We start from the raw sequence: 18,691 nt of genomic DNA, 5'->3' as shown, positions 1-18,691 counted from the left end.
AGGGAATATCAGCAACAGTTAGCTATAAAACTCCTTTAGCAGAATTGGGCATACAGCACAAGACCCCAAAGCTGTGTTATGGGTTCCTAACAAAGCCTGCTATAGCTGCTGCCATGCCTCAGGAATTTTCATAGTATATGCATGTGAAATTCCTGAATGTTTTCATCTTCCTCCAGCAGTCTCTTGAGAGTCAAGCTAGTCTCTGAGACTTAGAAAGATGTTAGCAGTACCTCTGTGACCTACCATAGGATGGACTGCAACTCAGTAATGGGCTACACATAACCCCACCAGTCAAAGCCCACTAAAGTAACTTGCCCTTTTGTTAGAAGAAAATGTGGAGGCAGAGTACATTCTTTCAATTTCATCTTGCACATAAATCAGCTCCCTTATAGACTGAAACAATCGGGTCAAGTTAATCTATGCAACAGTGTCCTCGAAGCTATATTATTGTAACATATTTATATGGGCTGCACTTGAAGCTAGAAATTTAATTGCAGTTTGGCTGCCACTGCCAGCAAACATAAAATAGTAATGTTATGCATAACTTTAATAGTAAGTCTTCAATATTTGAGGAAGATGCTCTGCTTAACAAGGTGCTTTTAAACTGAACATATTTTGTAAAAGTATTTTCTTGCATACACGCAGCTGACCTTCAGTCACACGGGGAAGATGTGTTACGTGCTGTGGTGGCAGCTGCTGCCAAAACAATGTGTTATTGAATCGGCACAGTCAGTCAGATCTCCAGTGGCCAATCAGAAGTCCTGCTGGGCAAAATCCTGACCTGGCCCTACCCATTTTCTAAAAACACTTGGTGGGTGCCATGAAAAGTGCCAGATGGCATCATGGCACCCATGGGCACCATGTTGGAGATCCCTGACTTAGGACCTGCATTCTTTTGGTACCAGTTCTTGTAGTATGTACTCATGTGGCAGCTACGTTCATCCAAGCATAACTTACTCCTTATCCCTTAGTGTAGGCTTATCATATTATGTTGTGCCTTTGTGCAGGCTTTTTTTTGGCAGTGATGTCTACAATGTGTAACAGCATCCCAGATGACAATAGGGGACATATACTATGTTATACTATTGCAAGATGTGTTATTCAGTTATTTGGGTGGGCCTTTAACTGAAGATTGAATCATGTTGAGGTCAGTTGGATGGCCTGCTGCTTGTCTGTCTTTAAACTGTTTTTGTATTTATTGTTTTCAAATTCCCATTGTAATCTGCTGGGCATCCCTGGTGAGAGAAAGGTAGATTAAAATGGCTTAAATAAGCATTTTTCTCACTTTAGATTGCAGATTTAACTGTCACAAACGTTGTGCCTCTAAAGTACCTAAAGATTGTCTTGGAGAAGTTCTTTTCAATGGAGGTAAGAGCAGTTATGTTTTAAAGTACTAAAGTACCTTTGGAAAAGTAACGAAATTGCAGACCTTAGTTCTAGCAATTTCTGAGCATACAAACATGAAATAATTGTAAAAGTGCCTGCCTCATTCAAAATCTGTTGTTTTTTTAATTCTTTCTTTAAAAAGAATTAGCCTTTTCTCTAGCTGTTATTTTAAAAGACTATTTCTAAAGCACATTGAAGGAAGTGTTTGGATATAATGGCTGTCAAAATCCTTTTCTGAACTTTGTTCCAGTGGCTGTCTATGCCAGTCTGAAAAGTTAGGATGGCCCAGTTTTTGTGACCGCCAATCCTGGGCCATCCTGTTCTCTTTGAGGCTGCAGGAAATGAAAATTGCATTAGTAATGAACCAGGTGTAATGGGAGTTGTGCTCTCAGATTCCCATCCTGTCCACACCCTTTCCTGGAAAGACCTGTTCATGGTATTCTTGCATCGGCCGATAGGAGTCAGCTGGCATAAGAGGTGGAAGAATTATTCTTATGCCAACTTTCCACCGATGGGGAGCTGCCCTGTGTCAGGAAGTACCTACAGAGCATGAAGTGGTCTTGGCAAAACAGAGGACTCAGCCCAAATAATGTTCTGCCAGTTCTCCTCTTGTGGCTGCGTTTGGCTGATTTTCCTAATTCTGATGTATATGAACTCAGGGTTGCAAAAGATTTTTAACTCTTTTACCAGTAGTATGATATTATTCCTGATAACATTTTTGATTCAATGTATCATATTCCACTGATTTAAAATGGAATAACTCATTCTCTCTCCTTTTTTGGGGGGGAACAAGAACCCGTTAGTCCAGGTCAAGATACTGACATGCCAATGGAGGTTGACAGCGGTGAAATGAACAGTGATGGTGGTAGGAGCTTGGATGATGCAGAAGAACCATCTCCTCCTGAGGACAAAATGTTTTTTATGGATCCAGCAGATCTAGATGGGGACAAAGATGAAGAACCTGTGAAAACCATTAGGTTTGTGAAATCAAGACATTACACTGGGGACTTGGCGCTTGAAGTTCTGTGAAGCCTCATTTGTGTGATTTTGCAAGGCATGCTTTCATAGCGAGTAAAAACAATACAGCTCAATGAACAGTTTTAATAAAGATAGAACCTAGCAATATGTATGTTACACGTATTGGAACTAAACACTTGTGAGGGTCATCATGAAAATTCAGTCACATTATTAAAAATGATTTGTTACACAGACAAGTTGATGGAAAATGCTGTGCTGACCTAGATATACAGTAGTACTTTATTCATCTGACCTTAGGCCAAAATTCCAATCCTAACACAAATCAATTAATTAAATGAAGTTATGTAAGGAATCAATTGAGCTCCCCTTGTGTATGTGTAAATTGTATGTTGGGATAAAGGAATCCACTTTGGCTTATTGAATATGCCTTCTAACAGGGTTGTTTGTATTTCTTAGGGTGTACACAAGGATAAATTATTTGGGTTTCTATTTTATTTGTCTTGAGGGGTTGTAATACCATTTGTAATATTCAAAAAAGAGGAGGAGAACTGGTATAAGTATTGGACTTGGATCCATAGTCATGGACTCAGGTGGCCTTGACAAAGTCATATTTCAGGTTCATATGTAAAATGAAAAAGTATATTAATTTAATTAGGGATGATTGTAAAGCACTTTGGTTTTTTTTACACACACAGACACACACACACACACACACACAATAAAAGATGAAAATCTTCCATCTGTACTTCCTACCTTTCCATCTTTAGGCAGGGGCTGATCTGAACAGATGTGTACCAGTGTGCAAGATATTGCATGGCATTCTTCTTTCTTTTTTCATTTAGTATCTACACTGTCTGGATTAATAAACCTTAGATGCAAAATATGGTATTTCATGCAATTTGTTAACATCAGGATGCATATTTATTTATTGCTGAATAGCTCTATAATCACTTTTATCCCAGCCAGCTATGTTTTTAACATCTGCATCAAAGTTACACACTGGAACTTTCTCATCACCAAAGGGACTTGGAGCTTTGAAATAATGAGGGAAACAGCTGGTCAGAGCACACTAGTACCTCTAGAGGTTGCTTGAAAATGGGAATCATGTTCCATTACAAATTGTCTGAAGAAAGTAGATACCGTGCATGATCACAGAGGTGCTCTTAGGAAATCTTACAACCTCACAGGATGCTTGGGTACAACTATCTGCTTGGTACAACTATCTGCTTACACGCTGAGTAGTTGATACTTGCTGTGCAGGAGCTGAAAGGTGTACCCAGCTTTTTTATTACATTGCAGGACATCTAAGAGCACATCGCTCAGCCTGCTGTATCCCCTTGGAGTGGTCAGATGCCTGCCTGATACTGATATGTGGTAATTAAAATACAGTCTTGCCAACTGAGTGCTCATTTCACGTTTGGCCTAAATAATTATAATTGTTGCTGTTCAAAAATTTGAGTGCCTATGTCCCGAAGCACATGGGCAACCCCCCCCCCAAACAAGTCTCAAATTATTAAATATTTTTTAAAAACCAATCCCCAGGTATAGATGATACATAGAAACTCCTAATTTTAAGTGCAGAAAGAATAAATTTTAACTACAGAGAGCGTGAGTCCATTATCACTACCAGTCAAGAGAAATAAAAGATGAAAATCATGCAAGCAGACAGGAAACTTGGTAATAAGAGGTGTTATAAAGCAAGCCCTTTGAGTGGAATATAAACCACAACTAAAGAAAAAAAAAACGAGTTAACAATTCAATGTCTGCTCTTCTGCATGGACAGAATCTTTGGGCTAGGGGAATTCCAGCACAACGGCCCACTGTTTCTGCCAAAGGTAACATGCTTATCTAGGCTAAAAAGAAAAGCTGATGGTATATTGGGACTGCAAGAAAGTTAAAATACTGTTGCTGGACAGGAAATAAAGGGGTTGAAATGCCCCAGTGAAGTACAGAACTTTTTTTGGGGGCATCCTGGTTGATGTTTCCTTGATCATACTTCCTTAATAATTAAAATAGCTAGAGATATTCAAAGAAGAGGAAGATAAAGCTACTCCAATGCTTACCAGCTTCGTATGTATTAAGATGCTCTAAGAGGACACATGGAATTCCTTCTGTGACCACTGCAGTAAATCTGGCAAAGAATCGTGATCTAACAAAAAGAATCTAGACTTAACTGAAGCAGTCTAGGCTTTCAGTGAAATGGAACTGCTTCCAAAAGCAAGTTGGAATTTGAAATGCAATAGGGCATGAAGAGAGGAAGCCTGAGCTGATGCTATACTGTTAATAATTGTATTTAGAAGAGAGTTGATGTGGGGTTTTTGGACAAGGAAAATATTCTTGAAATACATAAAATGGATTCGCTGAGTTATTTTTAAATATTGGTAATTAGAGCCAGGCAATTCTTTGTTTTTTCAACAGCCCATCAACAAGCAATAATATTCCATTAATGAGGGTTGTACAGTCAATCAAGCACACAAAGCGGAAGAGCAGTACAATGGTGAAGGAAGGCTGGATGGTCCATTACACTAGTAGAGACAACCTGGTTAGTAATTGTAAACTCTCTTACTTGTCCACATAATATTTGTATCATAACAGAGCTTATGAACTATTGTGCAATTAGATGAAGAACTCTACTTTGAAACCACTAAGAAAGCAATGTGCTTGCTAAGCGCTGTCTTTCATAGTGATTAACAGAAGCCCTGTTTGTGTGCAGGATTCAAGATTACATTAGTCACAGGTGTGCTTTAAAATAAATCAGCAACATGCCTGTTGAATCTTGCTGGGGCTGTGGACAGTTGTAATCAGCGTGTGGTCAGATGGCCTGGTCTCCCACTCTGTGTCCTCCTGTGTCTTTTCCGTTTCTCCCCTTTCCGCTGTTGCTGACAGTAGTGATGGCTTGAAGGGCTGTGGAATGGGGAGGATGCTTCCCCCCCCCCCCAGGGCTGGCTTACCCAGGATGTAGCAGAGTCTCTTTCATCCATTTCCAAGGTAATTTCTTGAGTAATTTCTGTTGGAGGCTCTGAAGTACAGGTGTGGTGTGACCATATTCTTTGTCCTCATCCTGCTCCTTCAGGTTCCCATGTAGCATATAGAGAGCTGGTATGGTGGTTAGAGTCTTGCTTATTTAGTAAATAAATACTCTTGTACCACATCAGGGTTATTCTGAAATGTTGGAGGAGCAGTGTTGATACCTACTGCCGCCTTAGATCAGGAAGTGGAATTGTCTTCATATGCTAAAGGATACTTAGAATCCGCTTCTGGTCCTTTGCTTCATAGGATTAGGTTTTTAGGCACTTAAAGTGTTAATTTTATAGTTTTAAATGCTTTGATTCAAGTTGCTATCCTAAGCACTGACAGACATACACACCAGTGAAATCTGAGGGACTGACTTGAGTAAAGGGTCCTGACAGAGTTCTGATGTGTCTGACACACCCTCCTATATTTCTTCCAGAGAAAAAGGCATTATTGGAGGCTGGACAGCAAATGTCTTACACTATTTCAGAATGAATCTGGAACAAAATATTACAAGGTAAGAGATGGTATGAAAATGGGCCAAGTGTTTTTTTTTTAAATAATAACAGCTAACATGTGTTTTATTGTCCCTTGTTGTTGTTCAGTCACACAGTCGAGTCCGACTCTTCGTGACCCCATGGACCAGATCACACCAGGCCTTCCTGTCTTCCACCGTCCTCTGAAGTTTGCTCAATTTCATGTTCGTTGCATCTATGACACTGTCTAACCATCTCATCCTTTGCCGTCCCCGTCTTCTTTGACCTTCAATCTTTCCCAGCATCAGGGTCTTCTCCAGTGAGTGCTCCCTTCTCATTTGGTGGCCAAAGTATTTGAGCTTCAGTTTCATTATCTGGCCTTCCAGGGAACAGTCAGGGTTGATTTCTTTGAGGATTGACTGATTTGATCTCCTTGCAGTCCAAGGAACTCTCAAGAGTCTTCTCCAGCACCATAGTTCAAAAGAATCTATTCTTCGGCGCTCGGCCTTCCTTATAGTCCAACTCTCGCAGCCATACATGACTACTGGGAATACCATTGCTTGGACCATGCAGACTTTTGTTGGCAGGGTGATGTCTCTACTTTTTATCATGCTGTTTAGGTTCACCATCGCTTTCCTCCCAAGGAGCAGGCGTCTTTTAATTTCATGGCTGCAGTCACAGTCTGCGGTGATCTGGGATCCCAGGAACGTGAAGTCTGTCACTACTTCCACAGCTTCCCCTTCTATTTGCCAAGGAGTGATGGGGCCGGATGCCATGATCTTAGTTTTTTTGATGTTGAGCTTCAAGCCCACTTTTGCGCTCTCCTCTTTTACCCTGAGCAAGAGGCTCTTTAGGTCCTCTTCACTTTCTGCCATTAGAGTGGTATCGTCTGCATATCTGAGGTTGTTGATCTTTTCCCCAGCAATCTTAATTCCCGCTTGTGATTCATCCAGGCCAGCATTTCGCATGATGTACTCTGCATATATATTAAATAAGCAAGGCGACAATATACATCCTTGTCGTACTCCTTTTCCTATGCTGAACCAATCAGTTGTTCCATATCCGGTTCTAACTGTCGCTTCTTGGCCCTTATACAGGTTTCTCAAGAGACATGTGAGGTGGTCTGGTACTCCCATCTCTTTAAGGACCTGCCATAGTTTGTTGTGATCCACACAGTCAAAAGCTTTAGCATAGTCAATGAAGCAGAAGTAGATATTTTTCTGGTACTCTCTTGCTTTCTCCATAATCCAGCGAATGTTGGCAATTTGATCTCTAGTTCCTCTACCTCTTCGAAACCCAGCTTGTACTTCTGGTAGTTCTCTATCCACGTACTGTTGAAGCCTAGCTTGTAGGATCTTGAGCATGACCTTGCTAGCGTGTGATATGAGTGCAATTGTGCGATAGTTTGAACATTCCTTGGCATTGCCCTTCTTTGGGATTGGAATGTATACTGACCTTTTCCAATCCTGTGGCCACTGTTGCGTTTTCCAAATTTGCTGGCAAATGGAGTGCAGAACTTTAACAGCATCATCTTCTAAGACTTTGAATAGCTCAGCTGGAATACCATCACCTCCACTAGCTTTGTTGTTAGTAATGCTTTCTAAGGCCCATTTAACTTCACATTCCAGGATGTCTGGCTCGAGGTCAGTGATTATACCGTCGTGGTTGTCAAGGACATCGAGGTCTTTCTTGTATAGTTCTTCTGTGTATTCTTGCCATCTTTTCCTAATCTCTTCTGCTTCTGTTAGATCCCTACCGTTTTTGTCCTTTATCGTGGCCAGCTTTGCATGCAACGCTCCCTTGATTTCTCCAATTTTCTTGAAGAGATCTCTAGTCCTTCCCATTCTATTGTTTTCCTCTATTACTTTGCACTGTTCATTCAGGAAGGCCTCCTTATGTCTCCCTACTTCTATTGTCCGTACTGCGGTACTATTTTTCCTGGTCTTTAAGATTTTTATTCACTGTTGTTTTTTTTGGTTGTGATTGTAAACTTTCATTGTCTGGAGATAGGAAAGTGCAAGGAGAGAGGTCCCAGGGCCTAACTACCTGACATTGTCCCTGTCCCCCCCCCCCAGTCCTGTGTCCATCCTGGGTCCTGTCTCCCAGAAGTGCACTAGGACTTCTTGCTCAGACCTAAATTCTAGGTGTACTGGGGCCCAAGCTGGATTAGGACTGCAGTGCATGGTGGGAGGGGGCTTAAGCCTCCTCAGTGTTGTGTATTCCTGACTTGAAATGGTCCTGGGATTGGAAGAGGTCCTTTTTGCCCCATTGGGAAAATTTACATGTACTGGTCTGCTATACCTGTACTCATGGGCTACAAGCAAGTTTCCTCAGTGGAGCAAATAGTGGCTCCCTACGCTATTTCATATTGGGAAAGTAGAGCTGGGTGGGGAAAAGGCTTTAAATTCTTTCTCCCTGTGTATTACAGTCTCAATCCAGATGAGGCTCTGCCACACCTGGGGATTCAGTTCGAAGCACAGAACTCCTAACACATGTCTGGTAGACAGAACCTGTGGCAGACATGTTGGGATAGAATGGCTGGGGTGGGGGCAGTATGATAATATAAGGTCCTGAGAAGGATGTGACTGGTCTTGGTTATGGATATAGCTTGCAGAATCATTGTGAGGGTTAAAAAAAAAGAGGAATGGAAGAATATTGGAAATGCCATTAAAGACAAAAATTGCTGTCTACCCTTGCTTGGAAGGGGGAAGATTGCCTCCCATTTTAGTTATGACTTGCTGACTTCTGAATGAAAGATCAGTTCATCAGGTTGCCAGGAATAGGCAGAGAGGGAAGAAATGGCTACTAGCATGAGCTTCATTGCTAGTTCCTTCCATTGAAATAATTATAAACACACTGACTGGGATGATACTTGGGTGCATTTTTCTGTCATTAAGAATTTCTGAATACACAATGTATTGGGGTATACATTAAAAAAAAAAAAACTTTACACTTTGTGTTTCCTTTAGGAGATCCCACTTTCTGAAATTCTGCAGGTGATTCAGCCTCGGGATTTCTCCAATGCAGTTCAGGGCAGCAACCCGCACTGCTTTGAGATAATCACGGACAATATGGTGTACTTTGTTGGCGAGAACAACGGCAGCAACCATAACAATCCAGTTCTGGCTGCTACTGGAGTTGGACTGGATGTTGCACAGAGCTGGGAGAAAGCTATTCGTCAAGCTTTGATGCCAGTCACCCCTCAGGCTAGCATTTGCACTGCTGCAGGACAAGGGAAAATTCACAGTAAGGAAGGCACTCCCCCCTCCCCCTGTTGCTTGAAGACCTGGTTCAAGAACACATTGTTCTGTCTCCATACCTTGCCTTCGAACCCTGTTTTTTGTTTTTTTTTTAAAGTACCTCAGCAAGGTTGCTGGTTATTGGGGTCCAGAATGGAAATCAATCTCTCTCTCTCTCTCTCTCTCTCTCTCTCTCTCTCTCTCTCTCTCACTCACTCACTCACTCTCTCACTCTCTCACTCACTCACTCACTCACTCACTCACTCACTCACTGTGTGTATGTGTAGGGGGTAGGGGAGAAAATGGTTGGAAGAGCAATCTTGTGAGCATGAGGAAAACCAGGAGTGGATTTTTTGAGTAGGGCTGAGCTTTCTGCACATAGTGCTGGCAAAGAAGATGGTGGCAGTGCTTTGTGTGAGAGGTGCTCCAGTTCAAGCTTATATGAAAGTGATGCCATTCACATCTTTCATTGTGGTATGGTGTGTGGGATGTGGGATGGCGTGTGGGGATGTGAACAGCATGATGAGGAAAATACACTCTCTGTGTACCAGAGCTACTTTCCATCACATGTTGAAGGACTCAGCTGAGACATTAAAGAAATTCCAGGGTTATCTTCAGTGAATCCCAACTCAAATGAAGCCTTAAGGCCTGATCACATGTTACAAAGTCCTCATGTCCCCTTTGTGTCCATGCCAGTCCTTTTGACAGATGTGTTCTGGAAGTTCTATGCTAAGAACTTAATTCCTAGGTCTACGTGGGCCCAATTTAGATTAAGACCATGGTGTTTGGGGAGAGGGAGCTTAATCCTCTCCCCCATGCTTTTTTTCTTGGTCTGAAACAACTCATAGGAGCTGCTGTTTTCCCGACTGGGAAAGCAGGAGGTTGGCTAATATGATGCGTCTGAGGGAAAGTACCCACACAATGTAGGTATGGGAGGAATGTGGTGGTGGTGGTACTAATGGAGTAGGATGGGCATGCAATGGAAATCTTTGGAGGCTGTGGATTAGTGGTGCTCAAAGGAGCCTGGGAGGAATCTTGCATGCTGATCGGCACATCAGTCCAAACTTTGGCTGCTGCTAGGCTTACTAGCCCTTCATCATAATAGTACTTCCATATTTAAAACATGTATTTTTTCTCATTACAGAAGAACTGTCTGTCAGCATTTCTGTTTCGAACTGCCAGATCCAAGAAAATGTGGTGAGTCACATAATATAAATAAAAGTGTATATGGACATAGCAATTTCCCCTTGATACAGCTATTTTGCTTCAAAATAATTAAGGCTAAAGGCATACTCCATGTTCCCAATAGGCAGCATAGCTTATTTAATGTGATGAGTTTTCTTTCTCTGAAGAAGTTCTATATATGGTAAAGTTCCCTAACTTTCATAGAAAAAAGCCCACAAAATGGGAAGCCCTGTAAATGTTACCATAAAGATACTCTGTGTATGTATGTGTGTGTGTCTATATATATATTCGGATTACAGAACAGATTTAAATGTAATTTTAATAGCAGAGGTAGGCTGGTTCTGCCAGCCGAGTACCTTCAGTGTGGAGTATGGGTAAATTGCTGAGTCTGCACTGAGGATTCCTGGATCTGTTACATTGGGCCTTATGGAAGCACACTAGACCATGGACCAGGCCTTATGGTAATTCATGGACATTCAGTGGGATGCATACGAGAGGGTGATGCATAGTTTGGGCCCCCTCCCTGCTTCTGCACTCATTATAAGATGCTGCAATCATGGGCATCATAAGGTATACTTACATGTGATCCATAAATGGATGCTGTGAGTTGTGTATATGCAGAAATGGGCGACTCGAATGATAAAAGGGTTGGAACACCTTCCATATGAAGAAAGGTTAAAGTGCTTGGGGCTCTTCAGCTTGGAGAAACGATGGCTGAGGGGTGACATGATAAGGTTTATAAGATTATGCATGGGATAGAGCAGGTAGAGAAAGAAGTACTTTTCTCCCTTTCTCACAATACAAGAACTTGTGGGCACTCCATGAAATTGCTGAGCAGTAGGGTTAGAACAGATGAAAGGAAGTACTTCTTCACCCAAAGAGTGATTAACACATGGAATTCCCTGCCACAGGAAGTGGCATGGATGGCTTCAAGAGGGAATTGGATAAAAATATGGAGCAGAGGTCCATCAGTGGCTATTAGCCACAAGGTATAGATAGGAACTCTCGGTCTGGGGCAAGGGATGCTCTGTCATCTTGGTGCTGGGGAGGGGGGAACAGCGGGAGGGCTCCTAGTGTCCTGGCCCAACTGGTGGACCTCCTGATGGCACCTGGTATTTTTGGTCACTGTGTGACACAGAGTGTTGGACTGGATGGGCAATTGGCCTGATCCAACATTGGCTTCTCTTATGTTCATCTGGGCAACATTCCTGAATTAGCATGATAAAATACAAAGGAAGAGCTTCAGTTCTTAGGAGCTTTTCTCAGACTATTGGTCAGATGGACTGATTGGCTGGCCAGCCAAAATGGCTGGCTTTTACTCCATCAACATTCAGGTAGAGACAAGATTTTAGAGCGTTGATTCCAATGGAGATCAAGCAGAGGCTGTCAAGTTTGCGCTGTGTTTTTTAAAAAAATTATGGTCAATTCATGCAGTACGAATTCCTTTTGATGACCACAAGGACCTCATATCACACACTGTGACAGGGTTCTGTATCAATCCGTCCACTTGTCACAATCCTCAGTGTCTGTCTAGCGAAGGGTAGTGTACAATAAATGTGTGTTGGCAAGTGACTTGCTGAAATTACTGTGTGGTCCCGTGGATGGCAGTCTGGGCTGAGGGGGTGATTTGTATTCCCCCCTTTGACTCACACAGCCTCCATATTCCAACAATGCAAGATTTTGTCTCTTACGCAGAAGGGTTAAGTGGCTTATTGTGGTTGTCAAGTAAGATGTTGTAGAAGTGTAACAGTTTTCACAGTTAAGAGGGGCTGTAGTTCTCTTTAGACTCCTTACAATGTTGTCGGAAGCTGGGGCTGCTCGATTGGGCCCTGGAACCTGGGCTCCCTCTAGTGTCCTTTTTGGGAAGTCATGGTGGCCTCCATACTGGGAGAGAAGGGGATTAAAATGAACCCACATCCTTTCTCTTCCACCATAGGTCTCTGCAGAGAGATACCAGGTGTGTACTCCTTGGCCTTTTGCTGGCTCTCCTTTTGAAAGAGTCACTGGAGCCGCACTCCTGCAGAAAATCCCTGGAGAAAGTAAGAGTGTTCCTGTGAGACTTCAGAGTGGTGTGTCTATATCCCTTACAGGGGAATTTCTCTGGTCATATTTTGGGCCTCCTAGCAACAGACCCAACTATTAGGCGAGGCTCCTAAAAGGAGCCACACAGCTTTGCTGGCACTGATGGCTTTTTGAACACTACTGCTGTTCCAGGGCCTTCCAGCTTCTCCTGGGTGTACAGCAAGGATGGGACCACATCATTGGACCTGCTGCATGGCAGGGTATTGCCCCCCCCCCTGCCAATCATCTGGCCTCAGTAAGTGCTGGTATGGGCTCACCCATCCCGAGCAAATGTAATGCACATGCCGAAGGTTACAGAACTGACAGGGCTGTTTTTCCTAATGAGAGAGATGGAGTGATTTTTATCTCGGAAAGGCTCTCTGAACACTGGGATCTCCTTCACCATGTTGACAGAAGTACTGGAAGTATGGACTTTATCTGTTTAGTCCCTATACTTTCCCAGTATGGTCACCCTGTGACTCAGACTTTGAAGATAAGGTTAGTTGGTGTCTCAGGATTCTGCGTTGATCCTGTAACCCACCCCTAACCCAGCTAAAACAGGTTCCCTGCACCTATCCCTATCCAATCATTACTTTTCTGTGAATGAGACTGAGCCCTAATTGACCACTTGACAGAGTACCATCTTCTCTAGCCTCTTCTCCAGTCTTCCCTACAGAGGAATTTACATACACCCCAGCGAATCAGAGATTAGATGTGAGACCTGGTGGGCAGCACTGGAACCCATCCATCACATACATACATTGCAAATACTGTACTTCCAAGGAGCATGTGGGCCATATTTTGATCATGACCACAGCATGTGTGGCAAAGACATTTTAGCCTCCCCCCAACCCTGTCCTGTTTTCACAAACTAAAATGATCCAGGGAGCTGTGACTTCCTCTGTTGGAAATTTACGTGTTGCCATGGTTGCTTGTAAGTTTCCCAATAGAGCAAATAGGTCCCTAGGACAGTTTTAAGTTTATGGAAATAGCGTTGGATATTGTCGTGGTAGTGAAGGCTGAGACCCTTTCTCCACACATGCCTTGCTATTGATCAGAATATGGCTCCTGTGTGTCTGGGCAGTACAGAACTCCCAGTGCATATTTAATACAATATCTTTGTGGTGGCCTTGAGAATTTTGTGTTGCATGAATCAGTTATTATCGTTTTCCTTTCTAGCTTTGTATTGTCCATTTGACTTGTTACCTCAAGTGATTTACCCGAATTCTTACTTTCCCCTGCCTCCCCCCCCTTTCTAGGATATTAGTTCTGTATACCAGATCTTTGCTGATGAGGTGCTGGGTTCTGGTCAGTTTGGTATTGTGTATGGAGGTAAGTTTTAAGAAAACATTCAGTTTCAACTACAGGGTTCTTAAGTGTCTCTGCAGTATTCTTCTTCTGAAATGAGTAGGTTGAGAAGTAGAACAAACGTGCCCATCTTTGATGATAAAAACAGAAACATGGATCAGCCAAATGAAACACATGGCACAATGAACTTGATATTTTTAACAACTTTTCCTTGTTTCTGTCTTGTCATTTCATTTTAAAATTTGTTTCTGCAACCACAAAGGTAAGACATCTACTTATAAGTGGGTTTCTTGCCATTTTCTGCTGACCCAACAGGGCCTTGAAGCTCAGTTGGACAATCCCGTTCTGTGTGATTTCTTTTCCTCCTCCAGGAGACAAGCACTTTCTGTCTTGTGCAATCTTTTGTCATGTTCATTCCCATTCATTTGGCTTTCCTGTTATCTTCTGCATGTTTAAGTGATGTTGCCATTAGGTTGCCTTTTATTTTAGCTGGTGAAAAAAAGTCAAAATATTTCCTTGTTTTACTTATCCTTAAATCTTTAAGGCAGGTACTATATTTCTGCTTGCTCCATACAACAATCTTCCAGAGCAGTTACTGTACCCTGACTTAATACAGGACCACCAGTATTGAATAAGGAACTCCAGGTGAGGTCTAGCTAGGCCTCTAAAATAGCATTAGTGTGGTATCCTTGTAGTCTCCCTTTAGCATTCCGTGTGTCTTTTGAAGCTTTATTTATATTTTGCACACCTCTCAAATAGATCAGTCAACCTTTTCGTTCGTATAATGGCTTCCTCTATTCTTAGTCTCATTTTCCCTTTTATTAATATGTGTTCTAGTATCAAGGTTCTTATATATTTGCTCTGTAATCTATTTTCATTGAATATGTTGACACTTAAAAGGTAGAATGCTCAATTTGTAATCTGGATTACAATCTTGACTGTTTTATTAATTCACTGTGTAATAGTGGGCAGAATGCTTTCTCCCAACCTAATTGCCTAATAGCATGGGAATAGTAGTGATTTCTCTCTCAAGGGACTGTGAGTGTAATCAGAACAATAAGCCTCTTTTCATATTGAAACTGTTAGAGAAATCCATAATACAATGTGGAGGACCACAAGGAGCAAATTCTGGTTGAATGAATTTATATGTTTTTTAAATTGTGCTATTATGCATAGATACAAAGGAAGAACATATTTTGAGGAGAAACAACATTCCTTTTATTGCTGTCCATTAGTAGCATGCCAATCTGTACTGATAAGGAAGATTCTGTTCCTTTTGACCACTAGCGGATAGAGACTGGAGGCTTTCATACTCCATTCTCATTGCCTCCCTCCCCCTTCACCATATATGCAGGGCTGTCAGTGGATACATTTTTCTTCAGAACAGACAGTAAAACAATATACACCTTAAACAGAAAAACATATTTGGATATGATGCAGACTTTAGCCCTGTGTGGATACGAATCAAACTTTGCCACCTTTGAGGAGCAACTACCCCATCCCCACCTGGCATTAATGAGCTGGATTTGTGCTGGTGCGTAAAGCGTATCTTGTGCAAGTCATTTCCATGAGATCTGTACACTCTAGTTTTGTACTTTACAAATCATGAAGATGGGGCCTAACCCTGTGTGGTTCTGCATGTGTAGGTTCCTATACGAACATACTGTCTAAGACACTCAGGTTAGACAGGAATATAGGATGGACAGGCATGATCTCAATCCATTACTGTGCATATGCATTGAAATAGGGAGAAGGAATCATCCATGTTTCTGTATTATAACAAAAGGTGCATTATCATACTCACTACTAAAAGGTATTTTCCCAGTCTATCCTTTTCGGTAGATTTTTTAGGCAAAGTTTTTGGTTTATGTATTTTATAGGAAAACATAGGAAGTCTGGAAGGGATGTAGCAATTAAAGTTATCGATAAAATGAGATTCCCTACAAAGCAGGAAAGTCAGCTACGCAATGAAGTGGCCATCTTGCAGGTACAAAAGAGATTTGAATCCATTATGAAATATTCAGTGAACCTGTATTGTAGCAAGGTGGGGGCCTGCATGGATTCATGGGGCGCACAAACAATTTTGAAATTCCACCCCTGAATCTCTCCCTCTAGGATTCTCTCAGGGCCTTGAGCAGACAAACCCCCCCACCACCATTTTTCCTTTAAGCAGTACTCTGTTTCCAAAGTTCTATTCATCTGCATACTTGGGAAGTCCTCCAAGATTTTAGAAACCCATATCTTGTATGTGTGTGTGGGTTGGTTTTACTGCTTTACAATTTACAATTAGTGACAGGCTAGGGGAATCACTGGCGGGAGGGTTGATTAGAAATCCAATCCCACTTCTAAAATTTTCCCCTCAAGTTCTTCTGAGCGGATTTGTCTTGCCTTCCTCCTCTAACTGACATGTAGCTGCTCTCACCATTATGTCCCTCATGGAGCATATTTCTTTGTCCTCAGTCGTTTTTTTAGTGTCTTCTCCCTTTTGTGTTTTATTTACATTTTTCTTGCATACTTTTGGAGTCCCCCCCAATAGGTAGAGACCCCAGTCTTGTCTGTAAAAGGGGCTGTCTGTAGTAGATATTTTCTCATATGTCTCATAGTACACAGTGGTATCATGTTTTTCATGTTAATATTTTATACTTCTCTAGAATTTGCACCACCCTGGGATTGTAAACCTGGAATGTATGTTTGAAACTCCAGAGAGGGTTTTTGTTGTGATGGAAAAACTGCATGGTGATATGTTAGAGATGATTCTCTCTAGTGAGAAAAGCCGGCTTCCGGAAAGAATCACCAAGTTCATGGTCACACAAGTGGGTATTTTTTTGTAAATTGTTGTCCTCAGATAGATTATGCTTTTATGAGATATTAACTTTCCGAAATTATACATGAGATGAGATCTTTCATTCATTGCTTTCATTTTAACAAAATGATTTCTTTCAAAACGTTATTGAAATTATTTGAGCAACATGTTAATATTGCTGTAGCTGCATGTAATGCTAGTGTATTTGTTTGAACTATAATTCAGACTTGTTGATACACACCCCAGTGCAGTAGTGAGGAAAAGAGAAAATGTGCAAATATATAAATACGGAAATTACATGAACAAAATAGTCACAGATCTTAAAATACCTTCATGACTGCTGTTATATTAGGTTATCTGCACAACAGGAGGCCAGAATGAGTTATACAAGGTTATTCCTAATTTTATTAACACCAGTAAGGAGGTAGGAAATTACGTGTAAGACTGTAAGTGTAACCAGAAGCCATCTTCATGTGATTTATACGGTGGGTACCAAAGAATCTAACACATGTATTTTAGTCCTTATGCTGGAGTGCCAATAAATTTTGTATATCTACAATTCAAGACAGCCTTGTGCATTGTCTGGAAACCTAGTTGTATAAATGCTTTCCTCAAAGGCTTTTGGAGGTACCTTGGCTGAGAACAGTACACCTAGGTAGAATGTTACCCTTGTGAACAGTGAATGTTCTGAATGATTCCCTTGCATAGGCTGGAGTCTTAGCTAGAAGACTGTTTAAAGGTAATGTTTTTTATAGTGGGCCAGCAGACTGAGAGACAGTCTCTATTGAGAGATCATAACCCAGGGGCAGCAGCTGGTATTGTTTTACCTAACTGATTGAAATGACTTCCATAATGAAGTGCTGTCACACAGACTGATGCTGCCAGAATAAACCGTGTGTTTAAAAACATGGTTTTTAGAGTCCTTGAATCAAAATCAGTATGTTTTACACTTCAGAAAAGAACAGTTTTTCTTAGTTTCCTGGGTGTTTATAATGTTGTGTGAGGATACTGAAATGGAGATCTGTACTTTTTCCCTTGCAATACTGGCTTTGAATGTTGGTAATGATATTCAGAGTTACATTATCACAACTTAAGAAGGAACCTTTCACAGAAAACTGCTTGAAGAGTGGCTTGCGAAATTGGGCTAGCTTTGCTCCCTCCCAACTCTGAAGTCTTTCAAAGAAGGCAAGGCTCTGCAAAGAGTCCCAAACTATGAGGGAAACTGCATGGATTGGATCCAGCTAGATTTTCTGCTGGGGGAAAAGGGAGTTGACCACCGAAAAGGCTATGCTGTGAGCCAAAGGACCTATAGCAACAAAAGCCATGTGGTATAGGGGACTCTAAGGAGGAGAATTTGATGAGATTGGACAAAATAGCTGTCTGGATCCATACCAATAGGTTACTTGGCAAATCTTGGAATGCACTGTAAAATTCATCACCTTTTGTCTGTTTGACTTTTTGGTACTTATGCTATTTTTGAAAATATTACTTTCCCCCCTTCCTATTAGATACTTGTTGCTTTGAGGAATTTACACTTCAAAAACATAGTGCACTGTGATTTAAAACCTGAAAATGTACTATTAGCATCAGCTGAGCCATTTCCTCAGGTGAGTAGTGCATAAATATGACTGGGTACTTGGCAGAAGTACAGGATTTTCATTAATATTTTGCATGAATGGAAGAAACTGACTGATTTTAGTATTTTATAACTGAGCATTATTTTTCTACTTTGGCCATATCTCATGAGGTCATGCCTCAATTTTAAGTAAATGTGTAGGTGTCTGAATAAATTGTTCACAAGTAAGATTTAATTCACAAGTAGATTTAATCCTGACTAACAGGGAAGAACTGGTTGATGAAGTGAATGTTGTGGGATTCTTGGGGAATAGTGACCATGTCTGCTTGGAATTTGACATAGAGAAGGATGTGAAACCAGGACATAGTAGGACTCGTATCCTGGACTTCAGGAATGCTGATTTCAAAAAACTCAGAGAAATATTGGGTAGGATCCCATGGCTGGAAATGCTGAGGGGGAAATCTGCACAGGAAGGATGGGTGATGCTGAAAAATGAAGTGCTTAAGGCACAATCGCAAACTGTTCCGGTAAGAAAGAAAGGTGGGAGACGGGTAATGAAGCTGAGGTGGCTGAACAAGGAACTCTCTGAAGAGCTGAGACTAAAAAGGGAAATGTACAGGAAGGAGTGTCAGATTACTGAGGGTGAGTACAAGAAGCAGGCTCGAAT

The 18,691-nt window shown here is 41.5% G+C and overlaps 1 protein-coding gene across 1 annotated transcript in view; it reads left to right on the top strand.

Annotated features, from left to right (window-relative positions):
• Window positions 1–18,691, top strand: part of PRKD3 (protein kinase D3) — a 62,691-nt gene that overhangs the window by 38,198 nt on the left and 5,802 nt on the right. The window contains exons 6-15 of the mRNA XM_015408454.1: window positions 1,291–1,368; window positions 2,180–2,363; window positions 4,783–4,906; window positions 5,816–5,893; window positions 8,822–9,098; window positions 10,239–10,288; window positions 13,597–13,669; window positions 15,526–15,632; window positions 16,297–16,458; window positions 17,957–18,055. Of these exons, the coding sequence (XP_015263940.1) occupies window positions 1,291–1,368; window positions 2,180–2,363; window positions 4,783–4,906; window positions 5,816–5,893; window positions 8,822–9,098; window positions 10,239–10,288; window positions 13,597–13,669; window positions 15,526–15,632; window positions 16,297–16,458; window positions 17,957–18,055 (1,232 nt within the window). The remainder of the gene's footprint in view (window positions 1–1,290; window positions 1,369–2,179; window positions 2,364–4,782; window positions 4,907–5,815; window positions 5,894–8,821; window positions 9,099–10,238; window positions 10,289–13,596; window positions 13,670–15,525; window positions 15,633–16,296; window positions 16,459–17,956; window positions 18,056–18,691) is intronic.

Source organism: Gekko japonicus, unplaced genomic scaffold, assembly GCF_001447785.1.
Source record: "Gekko japonicus isolate JY-2015 unplaced genomic scaffold, Gekko_japonicus_V1.1 scaffold897, whole genome shotgun sequence".
NCBI classification, from domain to species: Eukaryota; Metazoa; Chordata; class Lepidosauria; order Squamata; family Gekkonidae; genus Gekko; species Gekko japonicus.
The sequence above is the reverse complement of the archived record's forward strand: the minus strand, read 5'-3'. Positions and strand labels throughout refer to the sequence as shown.